Raw genomic sequence first — 27,413 nt, forward strand, 5'->3', positions numbered from 1 at the left:
TGATTACACTTTCTTTATTCTTAATGTTATCTCCTTCCATCATCCTCAATATTTTCTAGATAAAGGCAATATCCCACTACGGCGTAGTCATATCCTCTTTCATTGTTGTGGAACTCTCTCAGTTGACACCTCCTTAATACTCATTCACACACCTTTTTCTCTATCCGCTCGTTCTGATGATGTTTAGAAAGCTGTTATCCATTATTCTCTATAGATGAAAAACAGTGGTGGAAGCAATTTGCTTTACCGTAATTGAAAAATCAGTTAAGGACGCTGTTAAGGTTTTTTTATAACGAAAAAAACAAAGAAAAAAAAACCGTTTAACAAAGAACTTACTTCTCTATGCCAACCTCGTAAAATGTCATCATCCCATTCTTCTGTTTATTCGCCAACTTCAGCATCGTCATCATCAGCTGCCTATTATTATAATTCAACACCGCCAACAACCCCAACAAAATCCTCATCATTGGGAACACTAAGTCGTTCTGCAAGTGCTGGTCGTCTTCCTGGATTGAGAAGTTTCAGGACACAAGTACAACCACCCTCAAAATCACATCAAGAATATTGCATGGAAATGGCCAAGTTGAGGAATGTGAGAAAGAAATCGACCATGCAACTCGTTGAACAAATGAATTGTGTTGTTAAGGTTGTTCAGAATTTATCCAATGAGAGGGATGTATTTAGTGCTCCACCAACTGGAAGAAGAAAGGAGAGGGAAAGACTCTTCTCTGCTCGTTCTGTCAAGTCTATGAAAACCTACTTTAAGCCTTAATGTGTTCTACTCTGAATCTCTTTGGAGGATAACCACAAGAGAGAGAGTTTGAACAATGATCTTTGGATTTTTTGGTATGTGTGAAATTTTACTCAACATGCCAATTATAATCCCTCCTATAGGAACAATTTTGATGCAAACCAATGTAAAAACCCCTCTGTAAATTTGAAAACAATAAAAAGGTGGTGCTGAAATAAGAAACCAAGATTGTGTTGCTACGTCGGCCGTGTTAAATCAAAATAATTTACCAATTTGAAAATTATGAAGACGGAAGGATAATTGAGAGAATATTTTCTCTTCCATTAGAATCAGATTGGTGGAATCATGTAAAGCAGTCCAAAACTTATCATGTTGTCTGTATAATTTGAAATCAAGATGTGCAAAAATCGAAACAATAAATGGTACCCTCTGATTCACAAACTAATCTCTTGAAATTTCCATCATATTTAATAAAGACTGCCCGTACATAGTGTTTTGGTAATCCATCAAAACTCTGAAATTTCACATCACAAAATGGAATACTTTCCAATACTTGTCCACTTCCTTTCTTTCTAACATTTCTAATAAAATAAAATCCCAACTCTCTCATTATACTCATCAATGAAATGGAGGAAAATCGTTTAAATCGTTGGGAATAATAATTTGTTCTATAATATTCGCTACAGAAATAAAAAATTGACATGTGTTTTAAAGAACACTTATAAATTGACATGTCCCAATCTCCACTATTTTCTATTTGATAGTTTGGATGTGTTCTTAATTGATTAAACCTGTATTTGTAAAATAAAATTTGTGTTCGTAGGTCGGTTTTTGGTTTTGATTTGGATGGGTTGACTTGAAGTTGTGATTTTAGCATTCGGAAGAGAATTTTCTGATCATTTTCTATAAAATTAATACAAGTTACAATAACAGGTTCCTCCTCTTCATGATTTGACATTTTTTTGAATTGTTTTATGACATGATTAAAAATTGGTGAAAATCTTCTATGCCCTTGCAGACATTATCCCCAAAAGATCTGCTTGGATTAGCGACTTTACAATATCCAAGTACTGAAAAAATGAACCTTAAAGAAAGTAGATATTATAAGGCCATTTAATTAAGAGGTTGAATTCCACTTTAAAACGAATCATTGTAATTACACTTCCAAATTTAAATTGGACTCTGTATATCAACATCTTAATGCAGAATTTTGAATCTTTCACCATGTGAGGGGCGTTATCTGCATGGCAGATATTTCTCTTGCAAAGATTTCACATCCACTCTGTGTCCTTCCAACAATGGATGCTTTAGTGGATGGACCACTTTGCATCAACATGGTCTCCAACTGCATTAACCAACCATATTATGATACAAGCATTTAAAAAAACAAATCAAAATGATTAAGGCATTCTTAATTGCTGTGTTGTGTTGTATCATGATGAGAGAAACATTGGCTCTCTCATGTAGAGCAGGTACTTATGAAGGTGTTGCCTTTGGTTCGCCTGCATGTATGCCATGTACTCCAGGATTCTATTGTCCTAATGGTAAGTAAGGATATTTTAATTTCCTAGTACATATGATATTATTTCATGTGAAGGTGTTGTTGCTGAAAGATGTCCATTCAATACTGTCAGTTTTGGAAGTGCTGATACTTGTACACAATGTGCTGATAATGCCAATAGAGGTACTGATCCTGACCACGTAGCCTGTCTTTTAGCTGATGCACCAAAGGATATCGTTCAATTCAATAGCAAATTGGTTTTGACTTCAAGTGATCCAGTTAGTGCCTATACTACTTTACGTTATGAAAATTACTTGTACATTTTGATCAGAATTAAGCAAGTTAATAATATTGATCCAACTGTTAAGAACATGATTAAGGTCTATGGTGGTAGAACTTTTGCTAATCCAGGTCCAGCTCAATATGAAAGATATTCCAATTCTAAGGAACCATACATGTTATTACCATACACTTCATCATTTGACAATGTTTATCTTACCATTATCGGTGCTCCTGATACTACACTCACTATTGAAATGAGTTTGATGCAAAAGAGAAGCTAAATCAATTTGTCTAATAATGAAGTTAACTATCTGTTAATTTAAATCAAGATATAATAATGAACATACTTATTAAGTGGCTGTTTGTTTCTAATATTAAGTTTTTATAATTTACGCTTCTGAGGTTAATAATTTCAAGGCAGCTTCTTCATTCTTCGAAGATACAGGCTCTTTAGCAATTTGGAAAGCTGAAATAAGAGCCATAGTTTGTAAAGATTCACTGGTTCCTAATGAAAGTCTATATTCGATATCACTCATCTTTTCTAATAAATAAATTCTTACTGCTATTGGAATGTTCAATTTCATTACGTATGGATGGATATCTCTCAGAATATCTTGGAGGGCCAATCCTCTTTCTGTCTTGATGTTCATAACCTTTTTATAGGCATCAGCAAGTGAGTCATTAAATAAAGAATTAATAATCAATCTAATATCTTCCTTCAATGGGTTACCTGTACACATGTGAACGTTGTCTTCTGTTATTTGCCCAAATGACATGAATGTTGATTGGAGAATATTGACACACTTTCTCATATCACCATTAGACAATCTGTAAATAGCATCCAATCCAACTTGGTTATAGATTACATTTTCTTCTTTACAAATTTCCTCAAGTCTAGAAACAACTTCATGTTTCTTGAGAGGGGAAAATCTAAATCTAGTACATCTGGATTGCAATGCAGGAATAATCTTATTCACATAATTGCAAATTAAACAAAATCTCACATTTTTAGAATACTTCTCAATAGTACGTCTCAATGCAGCTTGGGCATCTTTAGTCATTTGATCAGCCTCATCCAAAATAATTAATTTAATATCAGGTGTTGTATCTTTTTGAGCTGTAAAGAATTTCAATCCTTTCGTTGATGCAAAGTCCTTGATTTCATTTCTAATAACATCAATACCTCTATCATCACTCGCATTCAATTCAAGAACATTTTGTGTCAACCTATTTCCGAATAATTTCTTGGCAATGGCCAACACTGTACTAGTTTTACCTGTACCTGGTGGACCCTAAAATGATTTATCAATATGTGATGACGATGATGTAATATTTATCGGATCTGTGATGATGACAAAAACTTACATAAAGTAAAAGGTGAGGTAATTTACCACCATCTATCAATCGTTGAATTGTTGAAATAATTTCTGTGTGGGAAAGTAAATCCGTCAACTCATGTGGACGATACTTTTCAATCCACATTTTAGCATCAGATGATGAAGAATTATTTTCAGGCATTTTTTTAGGGCGCGAAATTTGTTTGCGCGCCAAAATAATTCTAGTATTCACAAACAGTTGTTTTCAACAAAAGTTTAGTATATCCAATACTTTTGGTTTCCTGTTGAATATGTTTAAAATTTAATCGAACCCTGATAAGAAAAGGTGTTTTAAATTGTCACAACCTTGTGTTTCCGTTACATAATCAAAATCTTCCCGCCATTTCAAACCGTTACTCATTCCAATTGTCAATGTCCCTTCAAAACTCTAATCATTAATATTTTAACAATTAAAAAAAAACACACCAACAACAACAAACAATAACAAATGGTGAGCAAGAGCAAACAATCCAACAAGGAAATTGTCGTTGAGGATGAACACTTCATCCCAGTCGAACCATCCGAACCAATCCTCCCTCTCAACGAACTCGGTTCAAGATTGGGCAAGGCAGACAATGAAAAGTGGACAGGCTGCAAAGTTGTAGCAGACAAGGAAACTGGTGAGAAGGTTCTACTCGTCAGAGGTATTAAAAACAAGGAGAAGGATCGTAGTAAGAGAATGGTCAAGAAGGGTGGTGAATTTGATCCTGAAAATATTGTCTCAGGCACCAGAAGAAGAAAGAATATTAATTATAAGGAAAATACCGAAAGAAAGGAAAGCAGAAAGACTAGCAGCAAGAATACCCATGAAAATAGATCAAAGGCTGTTGCAAAGACTTCAAAGAAAAAGTCAACCTCCAAGAAGAGAAAGGCAAAGGAAGAAGAACATTCCGAAGAAGAAGAAGAACACGATAAGGAAAATATTGAAAATCAACAAGAAGAAGATGAAGAAATTGTTCAAGCTCCAAAGAGAACTAGAAAGAATAGAAAGAATGTATCTGTCAAGAAGGAAGAACCTAAGGAAGAAGAGCCAAAGGAACCTGAATGGACACTTCCACTCTCTCCTGTCGTTTGTCAATTGATTCAAAAACTTGGTGGTGAATTGCCAACTGAAGCTAAGAAGCGTTGTTATAAGGGTATTAGACTCTCAGAACCAGTTAATTATTGGTGTGCTGTCAAGTGGCCTGAAGATACTCTTTATGTTATGGATCCTGCCAAGACTAATGGTGAAACTGTTGGTCTCTTTAAACATGAATTGTTTGAATTGACTGAAATTGAACAAATACAATATGTTCAAGACAATCCAAATGCTGTCATGCTTGCTGATGGTGAAGGTCTCCTTACTTGTTTACCAGATGAATCTAATGATCCTGATTTTAATGTTCATATCATTCTTGAAGCTACTGAAGGTGCTGATGAATGTGTTTTCCGTATGAAACTCTCTGAATACCTTGCTTCGTTGTCTGTTGATCCAAGAAAGGTGGAAAATTAATTCACCAATACTTGTACATTCTCTAAGCTGTTAATACTAGATTATAATATATTACTGAAATCAATTTCATATGATTGCCCTTTAAGTTGTGGCCACAATGATTGATTTCATTTCTCTAAGTTATTTAAATAAATTTACTAATAATTATTTCACATTTAATGTTTCAAAATTTGCTTGACAAAATATCTTTCACTGAAAGATGCTCTAGTTTATTTCTTCTTAGAAGATTCATAACTAAAAACGAAAACACCAACAAAACTCAAAAAGATTCCACACCATCCAAACAATGAAAAGGTAACACCAAAGAATGCAAAGCTTAAAACTAAAGTCACCAACTTGTAACAACTGTTTGCAATTGAAATGGAAGTGTTGGTAACTAATTTGAGGAGGAAAAAGTATGAAAGTCCAATAAGGAATCCAAATACTGAAGTAATTGCAATATAAATCCAATCAGTTGTACTCAATGAAGCCAAAGCAACACCAACTTGAACTCTATCACTAGAGAGAGCAAGAATAACGTAGAAAATTGGGAGTGAAAGTAAATTTCTAGCAAAATTCATACTAATTGGAGAAACACTTGGCATCCAATTATTTAAAATTCTCTTTTCTACTAATGGAATTAAAACAGTACATAAAGTATTCAAAACAACCCAATGATAACCATTCCATCTTAATGTATCTATAGATAAGTATCAACATGACATGGTATTCATTATTAGAAACAATCATAAATTAATCAATGAATCAATAAAGAAAGATATCATTTTCCATATTAAAAAAATATTGAAATAATATATCGTAATACATCATAATACTACTACTTACAATCACTGAAACTATAAAAAATACTTCCAACAAAAACAGCCAACAATGACAATTGAATTGTAAAATTCATCTTGTAATCAAAGAAAACTCTATCAATAATTGCAGTTAAAAGTGGCACTAAATTTCTAGTAACAGTAACCAAAGGAACACTTGCAATTTTCAATCCTTCAAAAGAAGTCCAAGTTAACAAGACAAAGAATAAACTAGTTGGTAATAAAAAGGTCAACTCTCTCAAAGTTGGAAAATTGAATGGCAAGACATTAAATTGTTTACAAATCAAAAAGGCCAAAACTCCGATAATTGTTTGGATAATAATAATCATCAATGGAGCATCAAAAGATGATGATAAATGTTTGTTAACAAGTGTTAATGTAATACTACTCAAACATTGTAAACCAATCCAAATATGTGGTTTTGTAAAAATTGATAAAGTGTTAATAATTGTTAAAGTTTTGGAATTTTCTAAAAATTCAAAACAAGTCAAATTATCTTCATGTAATTTATCAATTCCATTTAAAAAGGAATAATTGGATGCGAATTGATCAGATGGATGTTCACTATATTCTAATTCTTTTAATACTTGTTTTTTGACATCTGACCATGATGTTTGTGATGAACATGAAATGTTTACCTTGTCTCCGAAAAGTGTTCTAACTTCGAGGGTTTTAAATTCTTCTTGACTTTCTGTATCCATTTTTTTTTAATGTGTGATGACACCTGACAGTCCATGTAGGGACCAACATCCAAAAGATAATAAATTTTTTATTGAATTGGGCATTTTGAATTTATTATTTTATGTAATTTTAATGAAATATTTCAATTCTCCTTAAATATTTGCAAATATTTTCAATAAACTATTTAACTGTTTACAAAAATATTATTAAATATTAAATATTCATCCTCTCAATTTAAATAAAAAGTGAAGAGTTGAATCTTTTTGAATATTGTAATCCAGTAGCGTTTTATCATTCTCCATTTCTTTACCAGCAAATATTAAACGTTGTTCACTGATGGGAACTCCATCTTTATTGAATATTTGATTCTTTACCGATTCAATTGTATCATTCGATTCGACATCGAGTGATAGAACTCTATTGTTTAGAGTTTTGACGGTTATTTGCATTTTGTTTTTTTTTTATTGTTTATTGATCAGAATTCTAAAATTAATTGAAAATTAAATAATATATGGAAAATTGATGAGCGATGAACTCGGTTCTAGTTTGGAAAGCTCTCTTTACAATGAGAACTCTTGATTAATAATAAAAATCCAACTGGTTGTTTATTAAATAATAATTAATCTTTAGATCTCTGAATTCAAATGCAAAAATTGAAAATTGGAAAAATCTTGATTTGTTGCAAAATTTTAATTTTTTATTAAAATTTATAAAAAAATGTCACAAACACCCGGTGGAGTGGGCGTGTCGAATAATTCAAATCCTTCTACTACTCTTCTGGGTTCATCTTCTCAACAACAACCCACCGATATTAATAGTAGTTTGAATATTTTACAAGAAAAGATTATCTATATTGATGATGATCAGCCTACTTCTTCCGACAGCTCGGATACTCAACAACGAAAAAAACAAATTCAACAAGCAATAACGAATATATCAGAGTTTTTTATTTATTACTATCAACAAGAATGTAAATTTAATTTATTAGATTCATCAAGTGGTTCATCTAGCACTGCTACTGCTACTAATAATACAAATAACTCTACATCCAACAATACAAGTAATAATAATTTGGAGATCTTTTATAAAAATGTTACAAATTTCTTAAATATATCTATTCAACAATTATTAAGAGGATGTGGAGATGTGAGTGAATCCATTCGAACATTTTCTAATGAACATTTAAGAAAAGTGATCAAATCAGTAATTGATACACATTCCGATAGAGTATTAGTAATTTTATTTAGATGTATGAAGCCTAAAGCAAATAACAAGTATAGTATAATAAGTGCAATTTCTAATTTTGCAAATATATCACATTATATTAAGCCACAAAAATGTAGAACAATGGTTTCATTTATTTTACCACAATTAATACAATTTATATCTATGGAATTTGACTATTATTCAACTATATTAGAAAATATTATTATGAATGGTTCTCTAGATAAAATTTTTGATATTTTAGGACCATACATTGAAAGTAATGAAATTTATGATTTTTGTAAAGATTTGTACAAATTATTATCACACTCTGAAGTTGAAATTAGAAGAGCTTGTGCTAAATGTATTTCATCATGTTGTGCTTTTATTCCTTCCTGTCCTATTCATCAAATTGCTTTGGACATTTTCAATTTATCAAATAATTGTTTTGATAGGAACCAAACAACAACAACAACAATACATGATAACATCACAAATAACCTTGATCCGACAACAACAACAACAACACCAAACACCACTGCGAGTGAAGGAGTTAAAAAGATGAAAGCAAGTGAAAGTAATTCTAACATAGAATGTACAGATATTAAAACACTGCAAGGAATTTTAAACACCTTTCTAAATTTACTAGTAGTACTAGATGAATTGAAGACAAATAATATAGAATATCAAACCTATAGTAATATTATTTGTGATTTATTAATTGATTGTCTTACTATTCAAGATCAGAGAATTTTATCACCTTCTATTGAATTATTAACTAATTTACTTTCAAAATTTAGTAATTATTGTAAAAATTGGAATAGAGGAAAGGTTAATTCTTTACTTTCTAAAATAATATACTTGTTATCTGTTCAGAGTGTTCTTGTAACTGTTAAAAGTTATGTTTTAGAAACTCTACAACAATTTTTATACGTCTTTCCAGAATGGACATTAGATTCTTTCCAATCTAATGATTTTAATTTGAATTATTTGTTTAATATTTTAGATAATATCGAGGAAGATTATTTAATTCGTGGTAAATCTGCAATTTTACTTTCCACTATTATTGAAGTTTGTGTTAAATTGTCTCACAAAAATTTATATGAAAAAGTAATTCCAATATTTGACTATGAAAGTATTTTATCAATGCCACGTTTAATCGGAAAAGGATCAAATCCTATACTAGGTGGAAGTTCTGCTCACCATTTAATATTTTGTAAATTGAGTCAATATATTATTGATAAGATCATGTCTATCATGATGAAGGAATCATTTAATCATTTATTAATTAGAATGTTAATTAATTCTTGTTCTAAGAGCTTACCTATTTGCTTAAGCTCATTGGGAGAATTATCTTTCCATATTCCAAAATATATTTTATCTATTATTCATGTTAATGACAGTTTTTGGGGAGTCAAGTTTGAAATTTTAAATCTTTTAAATAGATTTGATTATACTCTTATTGAATATTACGAGAGAAAGAATAATGAAACATCAATTTCATTATCAACACAACCACTTTTACAAATTATTGTTGATTTGATTTGGAAATATATTGGTGATGATAACGAAAAAGTTAGAAAGTTATCATGTATGAATTTAATTCAATTATTACCATATCCAAATGTAATGAATAATATTCATGCTCAATTGAACACAAGTAATACTTTAACAAAAACATCATCACAAATGGTTTCTATATTCGAAAGATATTCATCTAATTATGATAATAGATTATTGAAACAAATCATTTCATCAGATATTTTGAAATATAGAAATGTTATTAGGGATCATGAATTGACCAATGTGGTTCTTGTTATTACACGTTGTATTTCTCAATTGAGTCTTGTAAAGGATGACAAACATACTTTTATTGGTATTTTAAAGTTATTATCTTTAGTAGCAAAGAAATATTCCTATACTAATACTCATAATTCTAATGTTAGTAACAGTAATAATAGTGTTTCCATGATTAAACCAGTTATTGCATACTACAGTATTGAAGTGTTAGAATTACTGTTAGACAAATTAAAATATTCATCTGAAATTAGTACAGATTTAAGCGTACACTCAATGATTATCAAGACAATGGGATTATATATTACTCAATTAAAACATTTAAATGAAGCCAAGGTCTTGTACATTACTGAGCATTTATTAGAATATGAACAATTTATGATTGATTTGATAACAAATGTTTTTGATGAACAGTACATTAAACAATTATCAACCATTCAATCAGAATACCAAAAACATATGCACAAATATGTTTATGACAAGCTGTATAATAACATTTATCAGTCAGCCAAGTCATCTATTAGTAATGCAATTATTGATTCTACATATAGTAGAGATGCTATTTCTATTATGAGATATCAATTGTTAAAGACATTATACTATATTTTACTGAATGGATCACCATCATGCATTGAAAAATACACAATTTCAATGATTCAATATTTGAATTTTAATGCTAGATATGAAAAGAAGTACTCCATTCTATGTATCCAAGAATTATTCGTCTCATTGTTTGGTAAAAAGGATAAATACTACAATCTTAATATACCAAGTTACGAAAACATGAAACCAGTGTTTATCAATGATGAATATGATGTTATTTCAAATAATGATGTGAAAAAGTCTAATGGCCTGTTCGACAAGATTTTTGTTGAAGGTAAAAAGTATTCTATCTATGCTAGAAGAGCAATGAATAGCGATTTGAATTCTAATAGAGTTAGAACTAGAAGTCTGCTAGTTCCTTATGGTGAATCTACTTCTCCTTCTAAAAATACAACTGGAACGACTGGTGGCGGTTCAAATACACCTTCTACCAAGAAGGCATTCAGTTATGATTCTCAATTTTTAAATACTGGTAAAACATATAGACAAATATTGGGAATGTTCAATCCTGTAGTGATTGGTTTAACAAAATATTTCAAACACACTCATGACCGATCATTACAAAATGTGGTTTTATTCATGTTAATTAGAATGATTTGCATTGGAATAGATTTTAGTCAATTGGATAAGGATTCAACATTCATCAAGTTTATTTTTAATCAATTAGAAAAGTTTGACGAACCTGACTTTGTTTTATATCAAATTATGGACTTTTTGTCTGTTTTATTGTTTATTGTCAAATACCAACATTTCCCTGAGAATCCATTTGATTCTATTGTAAAATTAGTTCAATCAACATTCAATAGCTCACAGTTTGAAAAGAACGGAAATTCAATTTTAAAGTCAATTTCACCTGTAATGATAAGAGGTTTCTTATGTGAAATCAGAACTGAAAAAGTTGAAAAGAGTTATGGTAACTTGATGCTGAATGAATTTTTGAAAAATGTAACCTTACCAGAATGTCAATCTGTATTGACATTGCTATTAAGAAATGTTCATCATTCAACTTTAACATGTTCAAACACCAATAATACTACTGGTAATGCCTCATCAAGTAGCAATAGCAACAATACATCATCAAAGGATGCAACATCACTTCCGTGGATTGAATTATCAAATTCTATTCTTAAAGAATGGGTTGTTAAACATAATTTACAGGTGGATGTAGATTGGAATTTAATATCAAACATTTCTAACCATTTCCAAACAAATAACATTGCTACCACTTATTATAATCACACTGTAAATTCAAATAGTGGAGGTTTAACATCAAACTCATCTGCTTCAAATGGAAATCAATCTATGAATTTGAAATCCAATCTTGTTTTCCAAAATAGATGTAAAAAAGAAAATGTTCAATATGAGTTTAATAATTGTGAATTTATAATTGAACTTTCTAAAATATTTTATTTCATTGATGCATTGTACATTAATATTAATGACCAAGCAAAGATTGTAACTCACTTGATAGATTCTTTTGATGAACATTTAGATCAAAATTCTCTTGAAAAACAAGTTCAAACACCTTCCTCAGTTCAACATAAGGAAAATATGAACGAAAAGTTGAGTGTTATTAATAGCTTGCTAAAGTCCTTGATATTTATGAAACTCTTGAATAGAATTGATAAGAAACAAGCTAACGTGCAAGAAAATTTAAAGAATCTTGAAAGGTTTTTGCAATCAATTTCAAATGCATTGAATTTATATTTGAATCATAGAGACACTTCCTCGATTATCGTAATCAAGTATTTAACTTGTGAAATGTTGACTGTCACAATAGAATTACAAGAGAGATTGTATATCAAGTTGTTGACACACGAACATGTACGACAATCTGATCATTTGAATTCCATTTTCCATAATCAAATTTTGCACATTTTGAAATTATTTAATATTAACTACCTCAAACATTATGATTTTACAATTTATACTTTGTTGTTCTCACTTTTGCTTGCTCATTCAAAGGTAGAAAAACAATTTGGAGTTTCATTCTTGAATTATTTATATGGTTTTTATCACTCTAATATTTATAACTTTAATATTTTGAATAATACCCAATTATTATTAGGCATTAATGAAAGTATTGCATCCGATGAGAATAATTTAACATATCATGAATTTGTAATTCAACAAAAATCAGTTTTCCTCAGTATGATCAACATAATTGTAAATTATCAAGATAATATCATTGAATTATTCAAACAATGCGAAATTAATAATCTATCCAATCGTATTTGGAAAGAAATATTCAATCACTTTGATGAGCCATTAATAGAAAAGTTTTTGGAAAAGTTCTGTAGAGATATTTGTTGTGAAAATGATCTAGTCGGATTATTTGACGAATTGAATGATAAATTCAAATCCCAACTACATTTAAACGATTTGAGAATTCTATTTAAGTTTATTAAGAATAATATTAAAAAAGAACATTTAATTTGGTTGCATCCTAAGATTGTCAACCAATTGGAAGAAAGATTAAAGATTGAAACTACATTTATGAAAAGAAAAGTTATATCTGATATGATTAAGTATATTAATTCAAATATTGAAAAGCCAAATGAAAATTCAAAATTAAACCAAGAATTCAAAAACTTGGATTTAATTTTAGAAAAGGTTAAAAATGAAATGTTTAAGAATCAAAATGAAATTCCTCCATCAAAATTAGTTAATAACTTTTTCACCTATAACAATTTAGTTTCTAATCCATTAGTAATTTCAAACTTCTTAATTGAATATATGGATAAAAATGAACTTAAATATGTTCCTAGTATAGTTAGCAATTTAAATATTCAATCAATTAACAACATTCTAGTACATTTCAAAGATAACGTTGAATTTATAACATCATTATTAATTCATTTGAAATCTAAAGAACAAATTTTACCTTTTATTGAATTTACGTTCAATGAATTGAATAATATTCCATATAACTTTACAAGTTATTTGAAATTATCTAATTTATTATCAAAGTTACTATCAAAATGTAGATCATCAAATGATTTAATTCAATTATATGATAAGAATATGGTTATTAATTTTACAATTAATTTTATTGAATTATTTTATTTGGAGAGAATTCAAAAACATAATGTTGATATTACAGATGTTGATTATATTTTATCGTTAATTTTACAAATTTTGTATTCGTTTGGTAATTCTATTGAATATTATTCTGAAAATTTATTATTAATTTTAAATAATCCAGAAATAGATTTAAATTTGAATACTAATAATACTTCATCTAATACTACCAAAACTACTACAAGTACTGTGGAAGAAACTAAGAATACTACTCTATTATTAATGGAAGATGATTATGTTGATAGCTTTGCAACAACAACAGAGGAACCAACTGAACAAGAACCACAACAAGAAGATCAATCACCTAACAAGGAGACTAACAATTCTATTTTAGAAATGAATGAAGATGAAAGAAGGGTACTAAAATTCATCAAATTATCATGTCAATTAATAATTGATGCCACAAGCGTTTCATCACAATCCATCAATTACAATAAGGATATTAATATTTTGAAATATTTAAAGTTGATTCTATTCAAAACTTTCCAATTATATCCAAATATGCAAGCTTCTAATGAGGATAGTGATATTTATGGAAGTGTTGGAAATACTACATCCTTGTACGGATTTTCTATTGGTAATAGAATACCATTTATTTCATATCATCATTTGAAGTTGATTAGATCTATTGGTTTGGAGCTTTCTAAATGTTTTATTAATTTAGTATATGATCCATATTTACCAAACATGGAAACACAATATTTCCCTAGAATTGATATAGAACAAGTTCAAACGTTAATTTTCATGATACAAGAAATAGGTTGCAATGAAGAAATATTTAAGCAATTGTTCGAAATGAGTTTTGATTTGCTCAAGATGGAAATTACTCAACCATTTGATGAAATTCATGTTTTATTTATCAAATTGTTGACATGTATGATATGTAGAATGAATCAACCTCCGTCCCTATCCAATAACTTTTCATCCAATATATTATCATCATTTGATAACTTTGGAAATTCACTTCTTGGAATCCAACATGGTGGTAATAATTTGAACTCCATTTTGAACTCTGTCGAAAAGTACTTGTTAAAATCTACTGGTTCAACAAATAGTAGTGGTACTAGTGGTTCATTCACTGGTGGTATTGGAACATCAAATAATAGAAACAGTTTCAATGGAAGCTTTGGTAACATGAGTAATTTAATTGATAAGAATAGTAATACTACTAGACAGAGTATTAGTGTTGAGGAAATTTATTCCAAAGCACTTTTTAACAGCTTCATGTTATTTATTCATGATAGCATCCAAAAATTCAGTAAGAATAACTTGATGATTACAAAAGAATTGGTTAAATCACTCATTCTTATTATGGAAAACAACATTGTATTATTTGCTGTTAATAATGGTACTTATTCAGTTCAATGGTTGCACGAATTATTTAAAAACATTTATAAGGAATGTAATTTATACGAAGATTGGATATTAGGACAATATGCTCTATATGGTTTGAGCAAAACTTATGCCATTCTACATTCAAATAATGCCAAAGATGTCAATGAAGATTTTATCATCAAAACAATGGAATCATCACTTGTTAACAATCATTTGAAACAATCTGCATTACAATCAGTTTTATCATTTATTGAATGTGGAAATAGAAATATTGTATTGAAATTACTTCCTTATTTAGCAAGCAATATTCAAACATGGTTATTAGATAAGGAACAAACTGTTTATAATCAATTATTATTGATGAAAATGGTAACTCAAATGGTACAACAATATCCTGAAGCATCTGTTCACCAATTGACCAAAAAGACTATGGAATCTTTATTCAATTTATCAGATGATATTGACGCTCCTTTAACTATTGTCGTCACCATCTTTAAATCTTTACAAAAATTATTAATTAATTATTCACTTTCTCAATTTGAAAGATCTTTAATTGAAGCCATGACAAGTATTAAACAATCTACAATGATCACCAGAAATGATAATACCAATGCAGTAACTAATAGGAATGATGCTGGAATGATGAACAAAATTGTTACTCCGTTCAAGAAGATGACCATTGATACTTCAACATTTAGTAATTTCACACAAATGTTAGCTCAAAATAAGACCATGTTAATTAATAGAAAGTCTACTGCTGGTTCTATGCAATCGAGCAGTAATACTGCGACTGTTAATACATCCAGTTCAACTTTACCTTCTAATAAGACAAATAATAGTTCTAGAATTAGTACTGAGAAACCTTCAATTACAGCCACAAGTAATAATATCAGTATTACTGTTGGAAGTGGTATTCCTAATTCTACTACCAACACTGCATCATCTTCTGTAGCACCAACAAGTAATAACAATACAGCAACCACCAAGATGAAACAATTCATGAGTTTCTTCACAACTAAGAAGCAAACGACTCCTCCAACGAGTTCTACGACAACTACCACTCCTGCCGTTAACCAACCATCATTAACTCCACCAACTAATCCTACTTCTGGCTCATTAACATCATCTCCAAGTCTTTCATCACTTCCAATGAGTAGAAGTATGAGCATGACATCGATTGTATCAAGTATGGCAAGATCAAGTGAAAAATTACAAACTCTCTCACAGACAAGAAGAGTTTTATTACTTGGATTAATGTCAACTTCAATGTATACATCATCATGCTCAACACAACAACAATTAGATTCACAAAGAGAACGTGCTAAAGTTAATATTTTACATTTAATTGAACAATTCCACGATGGTGAAATTGATAGAGAAGGTGAAATTATTTTAAGATTTATTCCACAATTAATGGTAGATTTCTTTGACAATGAGCAAATATTACCATTATTATATAACGAATTTTTGAGCTCTAAAACCCATCCACTGCTGTTATCATTACTTTTATCACTTCACATGCCACATTCTTTGAATGATAGAAAAGTGTTTGAAAATTGGATCACAATGAGTATGCAAACGCTTTGTTTGAAACAACCAACATGTGGAGCATTGTGGGCATTAATGTGCTTGTTTATTAGTGTTTGTATTGGTGAATTTGACCATCACTATGCAACACTAGTTTACTTTGGATCAAATTATGGACTTGTACATGAATGGAATGATATCTCTTCACATGCTTTCCTTTTATATGGATTAATATTTTATAATTATTTATCAAAACATGAAATGGATGGTGCCATTAATGTTTTTAAGAATGTTGTTCTTCCTCAATTGATTCAAGATTCAAAAGATCAATTAATTTATGTTAAATTATTGAAATCTTTACTATTTTTGATTAATTCAAACAATGGAGCAACTTTACAAACCAAGTCACTTGAGGATTTCTTTTAAATAAAGAATTTGTGTTTGCTTTTTTTCTTGGGCATAGATTAATTTTCCAAATAACAAACACAAACAACACTCAATTCATAGAAGAAAATTACAAAATATTTATGCACCAAATAGAAAGAACAAGCTTTAGAATTTGAAATTTCAAAAGAAAATGATTTTGGTGCTTCGTTTATGTCTTTTTCAAAATCAATTAGAGATTTATTTTAATCCTTTGTTAACTTTCTTTGTATTTATAAAATCTCCTTTAAAATTTCTTCTTAATAATCAACCTACCCTTCTTATAAATTTAATCTCTTTTAACAAACCAGCGTCCATTATTAAGAATCATTTTTTCAAAACAGACCCATATGAAAAACACAAATGGTTTGCTTATTCTTTGTTTTCCCCTGTTATTTTCGAGAAAATATATATTTTAGTTGGAATGTAGTTTAAGAAACCGTTAGAATAGAATTATGGTTCTATTGTGTTATTGGTAAAATAAAACGGTAATACTAAGGTTTGAAAAATAAGATCAAACTTGATCAATGAACAAACTTTCAAAGACGAATAAATTTAGTCTCTTCATAATAAGTTTGATCGTAAAGATTGATAAATATTTCTTCATTTCCAAGACCAAACATTCTGTGGCCTAATATATTTGGTGGTTCAGTTAATAATTAGTTACAAAAACAATAATTTGCACTGAAATATATTGTAAATCCATTTTAATAACATAAAACCAATAATGGTGCATTTTGGATTTAGATTTTTTCCCAATTTGTTATTTCATTCAAAAAGAAAATGCAAAAACATTCATTGGTCAACACTTTTGATAAATTATTATTCAAGTTTAATGGTTGTTTTATATTGGATTGTCAGGAAATTCTTTTAATTCATAATAACAGTACAAAATTATTGTCCTACCAAAATACTACAACAAGTAACAATTATCAAATCCGAAAGAAAGTAGTTATTGATTTTCCAAATAACAAACACTCAATTAATAGAAGACAAAATGAAAGAAATAATTTTCCAACAAATAACTGTAACACTTTATCATCAAGTAACCTGTTGCTTCTGAGTATTCAAAGATATCAGAGAATAGGAAATGATGAACGATTGAAAATAATTATTCAACATACATATACTAAGATGAATGATTGTGGTGTATGTTATTATCGAAAAAGAAACCAAGTTCATCAATTAATGATTCATGTAATTGAATTATTGTATTTGGTTTTAAAATTACAACCCAATACCAACCTCTACAAACATTATTGTTCATTGATAATGCTAAATCCATTCTCGCTTCAAAAGTCAAATTTGAATAGTCATTAATATAATAGCTTCGATGTTTCATTCTGATTTTTTCAAATTCTATTTTATTACTGATAATACAGGATCACAATACACAAGTTTACCTAATTTTTGTAAATGGAAAGGTAAAAAATTAAGAAAATAGTTTTTTGTGTTCATGTTTTTCATAAATTAATAATTACTTTTCAACGTTTCAGTTTTCTTTTTATTTTTACTTTAGTTTTTTCGAATGTCTTTTCCAGTTTAGATGAAGATTTATTTTGTACAAATTGGGAACTCTTATTGTAAAAAGAAACTCAATTCTATGTTTCGTGTTTAGATTAAGACTGAGTTATTATGTTCAAATGTGGAACTAAAAAACACAACAATCCTGCATAGGTATGAAATTACTTTCTTCTGGAGAAGAAATAAAAGTTCCAGGATTGTAAAGAGGATAAAAGATTATTCGTATATTCTTATTGAATTATATTGTTGCTCAGTAATATACAATAATCTTAGATAATCCACTTCTTTCATCAAAATCCATATGGATTCAAAATATTCAAAACATGCAACCACAACCAGTTTCCATCGATTTATATATTCCCAATATCATTGACTTTCATTTAAAAAAAAGCAAGTTTGGGATTGAAAAAGAAAATGCAAAAACATTCATTGGTTAACACTTTTGATAAATTATTCAAGTTTAACTTGAATATTTTTATATTGGATTGTCAGGAAATTCCATTAATTCATAATAATAATACAACATTATTTTCTTACAATAATATTACAAAAACAAACAATTATCAAATCCGAGGGGATGGAAAATCCTCGATCCAAATCCCACGCTTTGCAGATGGATTGTTGGATCCATCCGCAAAGCCAAAATATCGTGTGATGTTGTGGATCCTGTTTGGCGGAGGAGCCGCGTGGGATTTGGATGGCGGATTTTCCATCCCCTCGTGTAAAGGAAATTCCTTACAAACTCTCCAATACTATTTACTATTGGTGGGATCTAATAAAATTCTTTTTTTTAAATAATTTGGATTCTTTAAAAGAAAATTCAATTTTGCAAAGTTAATTATTATTAATTAATTTATTATATTATACTATACACTTGTAAATAAGGTGAATAAAAACTCAATAATTCAAAACATTGACAAATAAACATGTGAAACCTTTCTACAAACTATATTCATTGAAATTTTCAATTTATTTCTAATATTTACAACTTAATCTTCATGAACTTCAACAGTAGACAGTGGTCTATCAACTCTCTCCTCAGTTCTTTCATTAATATTCTCCTCTTGAACCAATCTCAATTCATAATAATAATTTCTCACTCCCCAAATAAAATTAAACAATAAAAACACAGTAACCAATGCAGTATACTCATATCTAATACTCTTATAATAGAAAGTTTCAACAATGTAATGAGTAATTGAAATACAATCAGCAAATAGAGTGTAACCAGTGAGCATTCTATTCTTCTCAATACTTGCAGTATAAAGATTCATAAAACCAACAATAAAACCCAAGATTGCAGCTGATCTTTGTAAATGATCATTTCTTCCTTGACGTGAAAATCCAAAGAAAATGTCAGCATGTAAAACACTTGTCAATGTGTCAACATAGAGAAGTGTTGCATTGGCAATGAATGCTAATCCAATAATAAATAAAGAAGTGTTGAAAATTCTCCTTCCTGGAAAGTACATTTGCCTCAAACCCTTTTTCAATTTGTTTCTTTCATCTGATTGTTCAACATTAATTTGTTTATCAGAAATTGACTTGTTTAGACTGCTACTACCACTTGTTCTTTGATCAATAAACTTGGATTCTACCATTTTCTTTTCTGTTTGTTATCAATGGAAGTTTATTGAAAATGGTCAATTTATCAATTATAATTATTTAAACAATTTCCTTTTAGAGTTTTTGAACAAATTGGAAATTGTCTATTAAAGGAATTGATGATTTTATTTAATGCTCCTCTTTTTCAAGTATTTGTGAGCGTGATTAACAATTTGAGTTCTCGATCTTGTCTTGACATATAACTTGCTAATGAGTTTGTAATTTTCACCCACTTGAGATAATCCCAATAGAAATTGTTTATGCTCTTCTGCATTCCATGGACCTAAATTTGAATCTTCTTCTTTAGTTGTGTATGTTGTTTTCTTAATTCTATAATCTTGCTTGGCAATAAGGTTTGACATTGTCGCTTTTTCTTTCTGTTGCTTTTTACTACTATTTGATTGTTTGTTGGATTTTACAAAGAGTGATGGAGCTGTTTGGGATGTGGAATTGTGCGATTTGTTTTTAGAAATCGATTGATTGATTTACCACATTGACTTGTTGTTGGTATTTGAAATTATTTACATTAAGATGGAAAGGTGCTGAGGTGTGGTGTACATGATGATGTGTTTGTTGAGAAGATGCTCTATTGAGATATTGAAGAAGAAGTGGACAATTTTTGATGATAGGTTGTGGAAGTACGAGTATATGTGTATCATTGTTCATGTTATTCAACACTGATTGGATGGAGGGTAGTTTTTCAATAGTACATGAATTGGACATGCTGCTAATATTGGTTTGATTGAGGCGATTCGATGGATGTACCACATGCAAGCAACATGAATCATGTAAACAAGGATCTTGTTGAGGATGAAAAGGATTCTGAACTGAGGATGTATATTGAACAGTATGTAGAAATGGAACCCTAGCAGAATCAGCTCCCTCACTATTTTTCATTGCTATTAATCAGGTCAAATATTGTTGTTTTTTCTCTAATCATTCAAGATCATTCAAAACACCAACCCAAGTCTCTGTAAATCCTCATTGGTTGGCCGCTTAATTGTTAACAAATAATAAGCTAATGATTGGATTGTGAACCCGGTACCAACACTAAATTGTCCAGATAAGGTGTTTGGTGGACAAATGTAAAAGTTTGATCCTACAAACATTTAATTTCAAGTAAATACATTTTTCCTAATAAGCAATTACTGAAAATTAAGGAGGCAGAGAATCGTTTTTATGGCGTTTTTAAAATTGTAGTCGTAAATGATAACAAGCGCTGATCTTTAAAGTTTGAGTCTTACTAAAATCCAAAGCACATTTTGAGGTCAACCAAGGTCATCATTCCAATTTCCTAATTTGTCCTCTTGAACAATACAAAATGAAAACGATTATTTATTTAATGCTGTCGTCTTCACTTATTCAACGTTGTAACATTACCAATCGATTATCATCGATTTATTATGATGATTTTTCATATCTCTCGGAGTAAGTTTGTAACTAATCACACATTCATGCTTTTTTGATTTTTTAAATTTGATGAGACATTTTAAAAGAAAAATGCGACCTCACCAGCCTCCCACACATCTTCAAATTCCTTCCCAGCACACCCATCATCATCAACCCCAACAACAACAATATACCACCTCCTCGCTCAATGTTCAACATCCATCATCAACCAGTAGTAGTAGTAGTGGGCATCATATGGATCGCATTGTTTCTCCGTCAAGTCCTCGAGTTAATACAAACAAACCAACCTTTTCTACTTCCTCCTCTGCCTCCAATCTTCAACAAGCCTTTTCATCATCCAATAATAACAATAATAATAACAATATAAATATTTCCTTTGAAAATGTTCAAGAGGAAATTATTACAGTACCACTCTCACAAGAATTAATTCAAGTCTATCAGAAACAACTCTTTGAATGTATACAAAAATTAAAACAAACACACACCGATGGTAAAGATAAAGCCAAATCACTTGAACAAATTATTTATTTAGCATGTACATTAAAATCTGATTTTACTATGGCTCTCTTTGGAGAGTATAACAAGTCAACAAACAATCAGCAACAACAAAATGATAAAACAACCTCATCCTCTTCTGCTAGTTCTACTATGAATGGTGCCAATAATAATTCATCAACAACAACAGGACAATGGACCTACTCCCCACAATTAGATTTATTTATTAAATGTATGAGATATTTGTTATTACATAGAAGTTCATATATTAGATCTCTAACAGTAAGATGTATGAGATATATAATACAAAATGATCCTTGCAATTTTCCATTTGAATTATTATGGACAAAATATAATTGTCACTTGTTAATATTTAAAATGATGTTAAATGATACAGATAGAGAAAAGATTCAAGTATTGGAATTAATTAGAACTCTATGTAACAATTTTGTAAAAAGAAAGCAATCAAAACAATCCTATTTTGCACCTCCTCAACATGAAATTCAAATACCCTTCTTATTTATGAAGGGAATTGTTCACTTTTTAAGTTATATTGATGGAACTCTATTACAAATGGAGCAACAACAACCTCAACTGCAACAACAACAATTAAACTCTCGATCAACAACTGCAACAACAACTGCAACTGCAGGACAAGGTGCCAACAATGGAAACACATCAACTGCAGGTAATAATAGTAATACTAATACAGCCACAACTAATAATTTAAGTAGTAGTGCAAATGATCAAAAGAAACAATACTTTTTAGAATCATATAAATCAGTTTGTATTGAAATATTGAGAGATAGTTTAATTCATGATGAAAGTTTATGTAGTACAATTATCAAATGTGGTGGATTTAAATATCTTGTTGAATTATTGTTAAATAACAAATTTTCAACTTATCATAACAGTATTCTATCAAGTATTTTATTTATTTGTGATAGATATAAAACTAGAAAGTTTATGAAAAAAGGTTTATTACAATTATTATATTTAATTTCACCTTTTACAAATTACAGTCAATTATATCAACCACTTTTAGATGCTATTAATAATGCCAAAGTAACAAATCCAAACTTGGTACAACAATTAACAAATGATCTAAATCAATTAGTATTAGAATTAGAAAGAAGTAAAAATATTATACTCTTTTTAATGAGATCATGGACTGGTTTATTTATAGTCAACCAAGACAATATTAATATTTTAGGTACCTTATCAAACTTGTTAAAATCACCAAATAGAACACAGTTGAAACATTTAATATTGGATTTATATATTGAAATTTTAAAACAAAGTGCACCTAGCAAGTATCATTATTTAATTCCTCCAGTTTTTAGTGAATGCGAAAGAAAATCCAAGTCATCTACTTCTACCAATGCATCTGGTACAACAGGTAGTGGTACCACTACTAGTGTACCTAATGGTGCTGGAGGTACAACAACAAGTGGTGCTGGAGGTGGTACCGCTATTGGTTCATCAAGTTCTGCTTTAAATACTAGTACAAGTGCTATACTCTCAACTTCAGCAGCTTCATCAATTGTACATGGTGGATTTAGTAATGATGTAACATTTTATGCAGATCACTCAGGAGATGAAGATCGTGTTGTGAATATTTGTTTTGTTTTCTTGTCAATGACAATTTTAACATTAATTGACAGTGGATTGATAGATTCTTTATTATATTTATCAAAACAATCAATGATTAATAACAAGAAAAAACAAACTAAAAATCTAGATCCAAAAGATAAATTGAATATCAACGATGATGACGACGAAGATAAAAGTGAAAGAGCGTTTATTAGTTTCAGAGCAAGTCAATTATTACAATCAGTTTTATTATTTAGTGACATGTTATTGAATAAGAGAACATGTTTAAATATGCAAGATAGATTTGATACAGAAATTGCTAACTTTTTACTTTCTATTACTAAGAGTAATTTGTACAGTTACAAAACATTGAGCATGTTATCTGCATTTTATCAACAATCTTTCCAATCTTCAAATGTGACTGGAGGTTCAATTCATGTTGATCAAGCAATGATTCAAGCTCCAGCTAATTTAAGTGTTTTATCTGATAGCACTCCAGCATCATCAGACTCTATTGGAGATAGATTCTCTAAATTTAGTACAACAAATATTCCAACATTTTATATCAGAACTCAAATTGATAGTGATATGGATGATCAATCATTTAATCAATTGATTAAAGAGTCTAATGTACTTGTGACCAAAGACCCAAAGAGATGGAATTGGGAAAAGATTTATTGTTTAATATTTGGTCCATTGAGAGTTGCTCATAGATTGAAAGAAGTTACAACAAAATCACAAAAATTGCTAAAAAGAATACTCTCCTACTTTAAACCTTACAAGAGAGCTTTTAGTGACTTGAAATATCAAGAAAGTAATTTTGGTTATACAAAATTATGTAATGAATTGTTGTACAATTTACTTCACATGGATGAAAGTGGTATTGAAATTATTAGAGAATGTAAAATTATTAAGCAATTCTATGAAGTATTGGAAATTGAAGTTAGAGTTGGTAAAACAACAAGTGTTGGAGGTAGAAATGATCCAAAACCAATTGACTCTGAAAAGAGATTATTGAGTGAAGAGCGAGTACAAAAATACATGGTTAGAGATTACTTTACAATCATTGGATTGATGAGTAGTACAATCAAAGGAAAAGAATTATTGGAAGAAGAGAAAATATTTGATGTTCTCAAGGATTTAACAACTAGAAGAGATGATATTTCACAATTGATTATCAAACATTTAGATTATACAAGACCATTCTCTGATAGAGCAAGAGAAATATTAAAAGAAGCAATGATGAATGGTTCAAATATTATCAGATATATTAGTACATTATTTATTAGACATTTAATTAGACAATCTCAAACCTATCCAAATAATTTCCATGCATGGGGTGTCCCTCTATTGACAAGCAAATTATATGATGATTGGGAAAAGGTTAAATTTTCTGCCATTTCAATTTTGAGTGAAGTTTGTTGTATGAACATGTCTTCAAATTCGAGTAGTGCTGGTGATTCATCCTCAACATCAGATTTTGAATACGATGATTCAGCAACATCCATGCTCTCATCACCAAGAGTTTCAAGTGGAAGTAATGAAAATTTACTTGCATTCGTATCACAGAACATTTCACGTGACGTGATGGAGAGCGTCATGAGAGAGGGACGTGATGGAATGAATTTACTCTTGAAAATGACAAGTTGTAGAGAAGGTATTGATTATCTTTCACATGATAGTATTAGATTATTACAAGAATTAGTTGAAGATTGGTTTGAACGTGAGTCTTATCAATACTTACAACAAGTTGAATATGGTTTAAATAGATTTTATAATATGAATCAATCTGCTCCATCCAATACTAGCTATTCTCCAAGTTCAACAACTGGTCACACCACAATTGGAGGATCGCAATTAGTTGTCGGATCTTTATCACCATCTGGATTTAGAGAAACTGGAATGGCATCACCAACATTTAGGTCATCCAATCAAGCACAATTCCAAAGCTTGAGTGGGTCATATGACTATGCTAAACATGGTGTAATTTTACAAAGTAATTTATATGGTGAATTATGTCATACACTAGAAGGATGTACAATTTTAACAAATGACAAACATAGAACATTACATTGTTTGTGTATGAATTTATTGAATGTTTATCAATCTGTTTTAACATATCACAATAATATTGCTAATAGATTATCAAATAGTAACGACAGCAATATTGAACCACAAATTGAACAAATTGTTGAATTGTGGTCATTAGCATTCTGCTGTAGTACAAATACAGGATATGAATATTGTAACAGATATATTCAACAAGTTATTATTGGATATGAAAAGAATCAAAATGAATCATTCCAAACTGCAGGTGATGAACAATTTACTGTTGTTCAATATTTTGTTTACATTGCTTTACATAGTAAGGACATTTCATTAAGAGGTACAACATTATACTTGTTGGGTATTTTATCTAAATGTAGTTTAGCTAGAAAAGATTTATTCGAAATTGGATTTGAATGTTCATATCGTTATGCTATTTCAATTCCAAGAGATAGAAAGAGTTTCTTTACCATTATTACTGATAATTCATCTTCTAATGAATCAACAGGTAAAAATAACACTTCTTCAACAAGTAATCATCACCATCATCGTAAGGATGATTTTGATGAAGATGATTACTTATTAACATCAATTTTGAAAGAGTCACCAAAGAATGCAGATTTGATCAAGGATCTTGTATCAAATGTAACAAAAATTGCAAATCCAGTTCATGAGCAACAATCATCAACAAATTTGCAAAATCTCAAGACAAATATTGCACGAGTTTTGACAAATAATGAGAAATCTAAATTAATTTATTACTTTTTAGGAAATCATTTCACCCACTGCAAATACAAATGGAAGATTATCAAGTTTGTAATTAATGACCTTTTGGGTGGTAATAGTAGCATGCTTTGTTCATCTATTGCAACATCAAACGATTCTGCATTCCCTTCATTTGATCCAAATGTTGAAGATGAACTCTATGTTATGAATACTCATTTATTGTGGTTAGATACTGAAACAGATTTGAAAATTAACAAATTACAACAACAATAAATGTTAATGAATGAATTTATTTACATGTTGTTGTTATTTAACTACTACTCGCTATTGAGATATTCTAACGTATTGCTCATTTCTTGTAAAATAGACATCATATGAAAATCAATTTCCGAAAGATTCACATTAAATACATGAATATCAGATGGTAAACGTGTATAGAATGCAACATCCTATATTTGAGTAGTTACTCATCGATTTAAATTTCAAAAAACAAACTACTTACATATCCAATTTCTAAACTATAGAGTGAAAATATTGTTAAGGACCCTTTTATATGCGTCGAGTAATAAGCACTTGTTTTGTCATTATTAAGATTCCTTGAAAATTGCAAAACTGATGATTTTAAATGTTGGGTATAGTGTATAAGAGTTTCATTATCTACAGATCCTGTCGTTAGTGGTGATGTTTCGGAATGATATCTTTAATATAATTAATATTGTTGTTCATTAACCTCCTCCAACTCAACTATTAAACACATACATTATTTGTTCTTTTGAATTTACAATAAATAATTCAATTTTTGCGTTATTTAAAAACAATTCAATAATTTCCTTTTCCAATCGATGTATTTCCTTCTTGGCAGCACTATTTAATTTTACTACTTGAGGTCCACGTCCTCCGAATAATCCACAAGGAAAACAACCCATCCAATTACTTTTCCTCAATAAATTACGAAGTAATAGAAATATTAAACCAGTGAGTGGGACTGTTTGGTCAATTTTTTTTGTAGTTGTGTGTTGTTGGGATAGTCGTTAGAAGTTTTTTTCCTGATGTGTTATGAACTTTGAGATTTAAGGCTAGTTTCCTTAATTTTAATTTCAATTAAAAAATTACATAATAATTAGTAGAAGCAGAGTGTTGTTTT

General features: G+C 29.5%; 7 protein-coding genes across 7 annotated transcripts; 4 read left to right on the plus strand and 3 right to left on the minus strand.

The window, feature by feature from the left end:
- Nucleotides 1–358: 358 nt before the first annotated feature.
- NAEGRDRAFT_61688 (uncharacterized protein) lies at nucleotides 359–772 on the plus strand (the record flags this gene model as incomplete). Its single annotated transcript, XM_002683292.1, has 1 exon — nucleotides 359–772. One exon carries the CDS (start codon nucleotides 359–361, stop codon nucleotides 770–772), a length of 414 nt encoding a protein of 137 aa, XP_002683338.1.
- Nucleotides 773–2,147: 1,375 nt separating this feature from the next.
- NAEGRDRAFT_61689 (uncharacterized protein) lies at nucleotides 2,148–2,815 on the plus strand (the record flags this gene model as incomplete). The annotated part of the gene is made up of 2 exons (XM_002683293.1): nucleotides 2,148–2,295; nucleotides 2,349–2,815. 2 exons carry the CDS (start codon nucleotides 2,148–2,150, stop codon nucleotides 2,813–2,815), a joined length of 615 nt encoding a protein of 204 aa, XP_002683339.1.
- A 108-nt stretch (nucleotides 2,816–2,923) lies between these two features.
- On the minus strand, nucleotides 2,924–4,052 carry NAEGRDRAFT_29498 (uncharacterized protein; the record flags this gene model as incomplete). Its single annotated transcript, XM_002683587.1, has 2 exons — nucleotides 2,924–3,826; nucleotides 3,900–4,052. 2 exons carry the CDS (start codon nucleotides 4,050–4,052, stop codon nucleotides 2,924–2,926), a joined length of 1,056 nt encoding a protein of 351 aa, XP_002683633.1.
- A 306-nt stretch (nucleotides 4,053–4,358) lies between these two features.
- On the plus strand, nucleotides 4,359–5,402 carry NAEGRDRAFT_45318 (uncharacterized protein; the record flags this gene model as incomplete). Its single annotated transcript, XM_002683294.1, has 1 exon — nucleotides 4,359–5,402. One exon carries the CDS (start codon nucleotides 4,359–4,361, stop codon nucleotides 5,400–5,402), a length of 1,044 nt encoding a protein of 347 aa, XP_002683340.1.
- A 209-nt stretch (nucleotides 5,403–5,611) lies between these two features.
- NAEGRDRAFT_61692 (uncharacterized protein) lies at nucleotides 5,612–6,921 on the minus strand (the record flags this gene model as incomplete). The annotated part of the gene is made up of 2 exons (XM_002683588.1): nucleotides 5,612–6,081; nucleotides 6,228–6,921. 2 exons carry the CDS (start codon nucleotides 6,919–6,921, stop codon nucleotides 5,612–5,614), a joined length of 1,164 nt encoding a protein of 387 aa, XP_002683634.1.
- A 201-nt stretch (nucleotides 6,922–7,122) lies between these two features.
- On the minus strand, nucleotides 7,123–7,350 carry NAEGRDRAFT_29181 (uncharacterized protein; the record flags this gene model as incomplete). The annotated part of the gene is made up of 1 exon (XM_002683589.1): nucleotides 7,123–7,350. One exon carries the CDS (start codon nucleotides 7,348–7,350, stop codon nucleotides 7,123–7,125), a length of 228 nt encoding a protein of 75 aa, XP_002683635.1.
- A 268-nt stretch (nucleotides 7,351–7,618) lies between these two features.
- Nucleotides 7,619–26,542, plus strand: NAEGRDRAFT_45319 (uncharacterized protein; the record flags this gene model as incomplete). The annotated part of the gene is made up of 6 exons (XM_002683295.1): nucleotides 7,619–8,047; nucleotides 9,992–16,301; nucleotides 19,008–19,159; nucleotides 21,545–22,186; nucleotides 22,433–22,592; nucleotides 23,241–26,542. The coding sequence occupies 6 exons, from the start codon at nucleotides 7,619–7,621 to the stop codon at nucleotides 26,540–26,542; spliced, it is 10,995 nt and encodes a 3,664-aa protein (XP_002683341.1).
- Between the last annotated feature and the right edge of the window lie 871 nt (nucleotides 26,543–27,413).

This window comes from Naegleria gruberi, assembly GCF_000004985.1.
Source record: "Naegleria gruberi genomic scaffold NAEGRscaffold_1, whole genome shotgun sequence".
NCBI classification, from domain to species: domain Eukaryota; phylum Heterolobosea; class Eutetramitea; order Acrasida; family Naegleriidae; genus Naegleria; species Naegleria gruberi.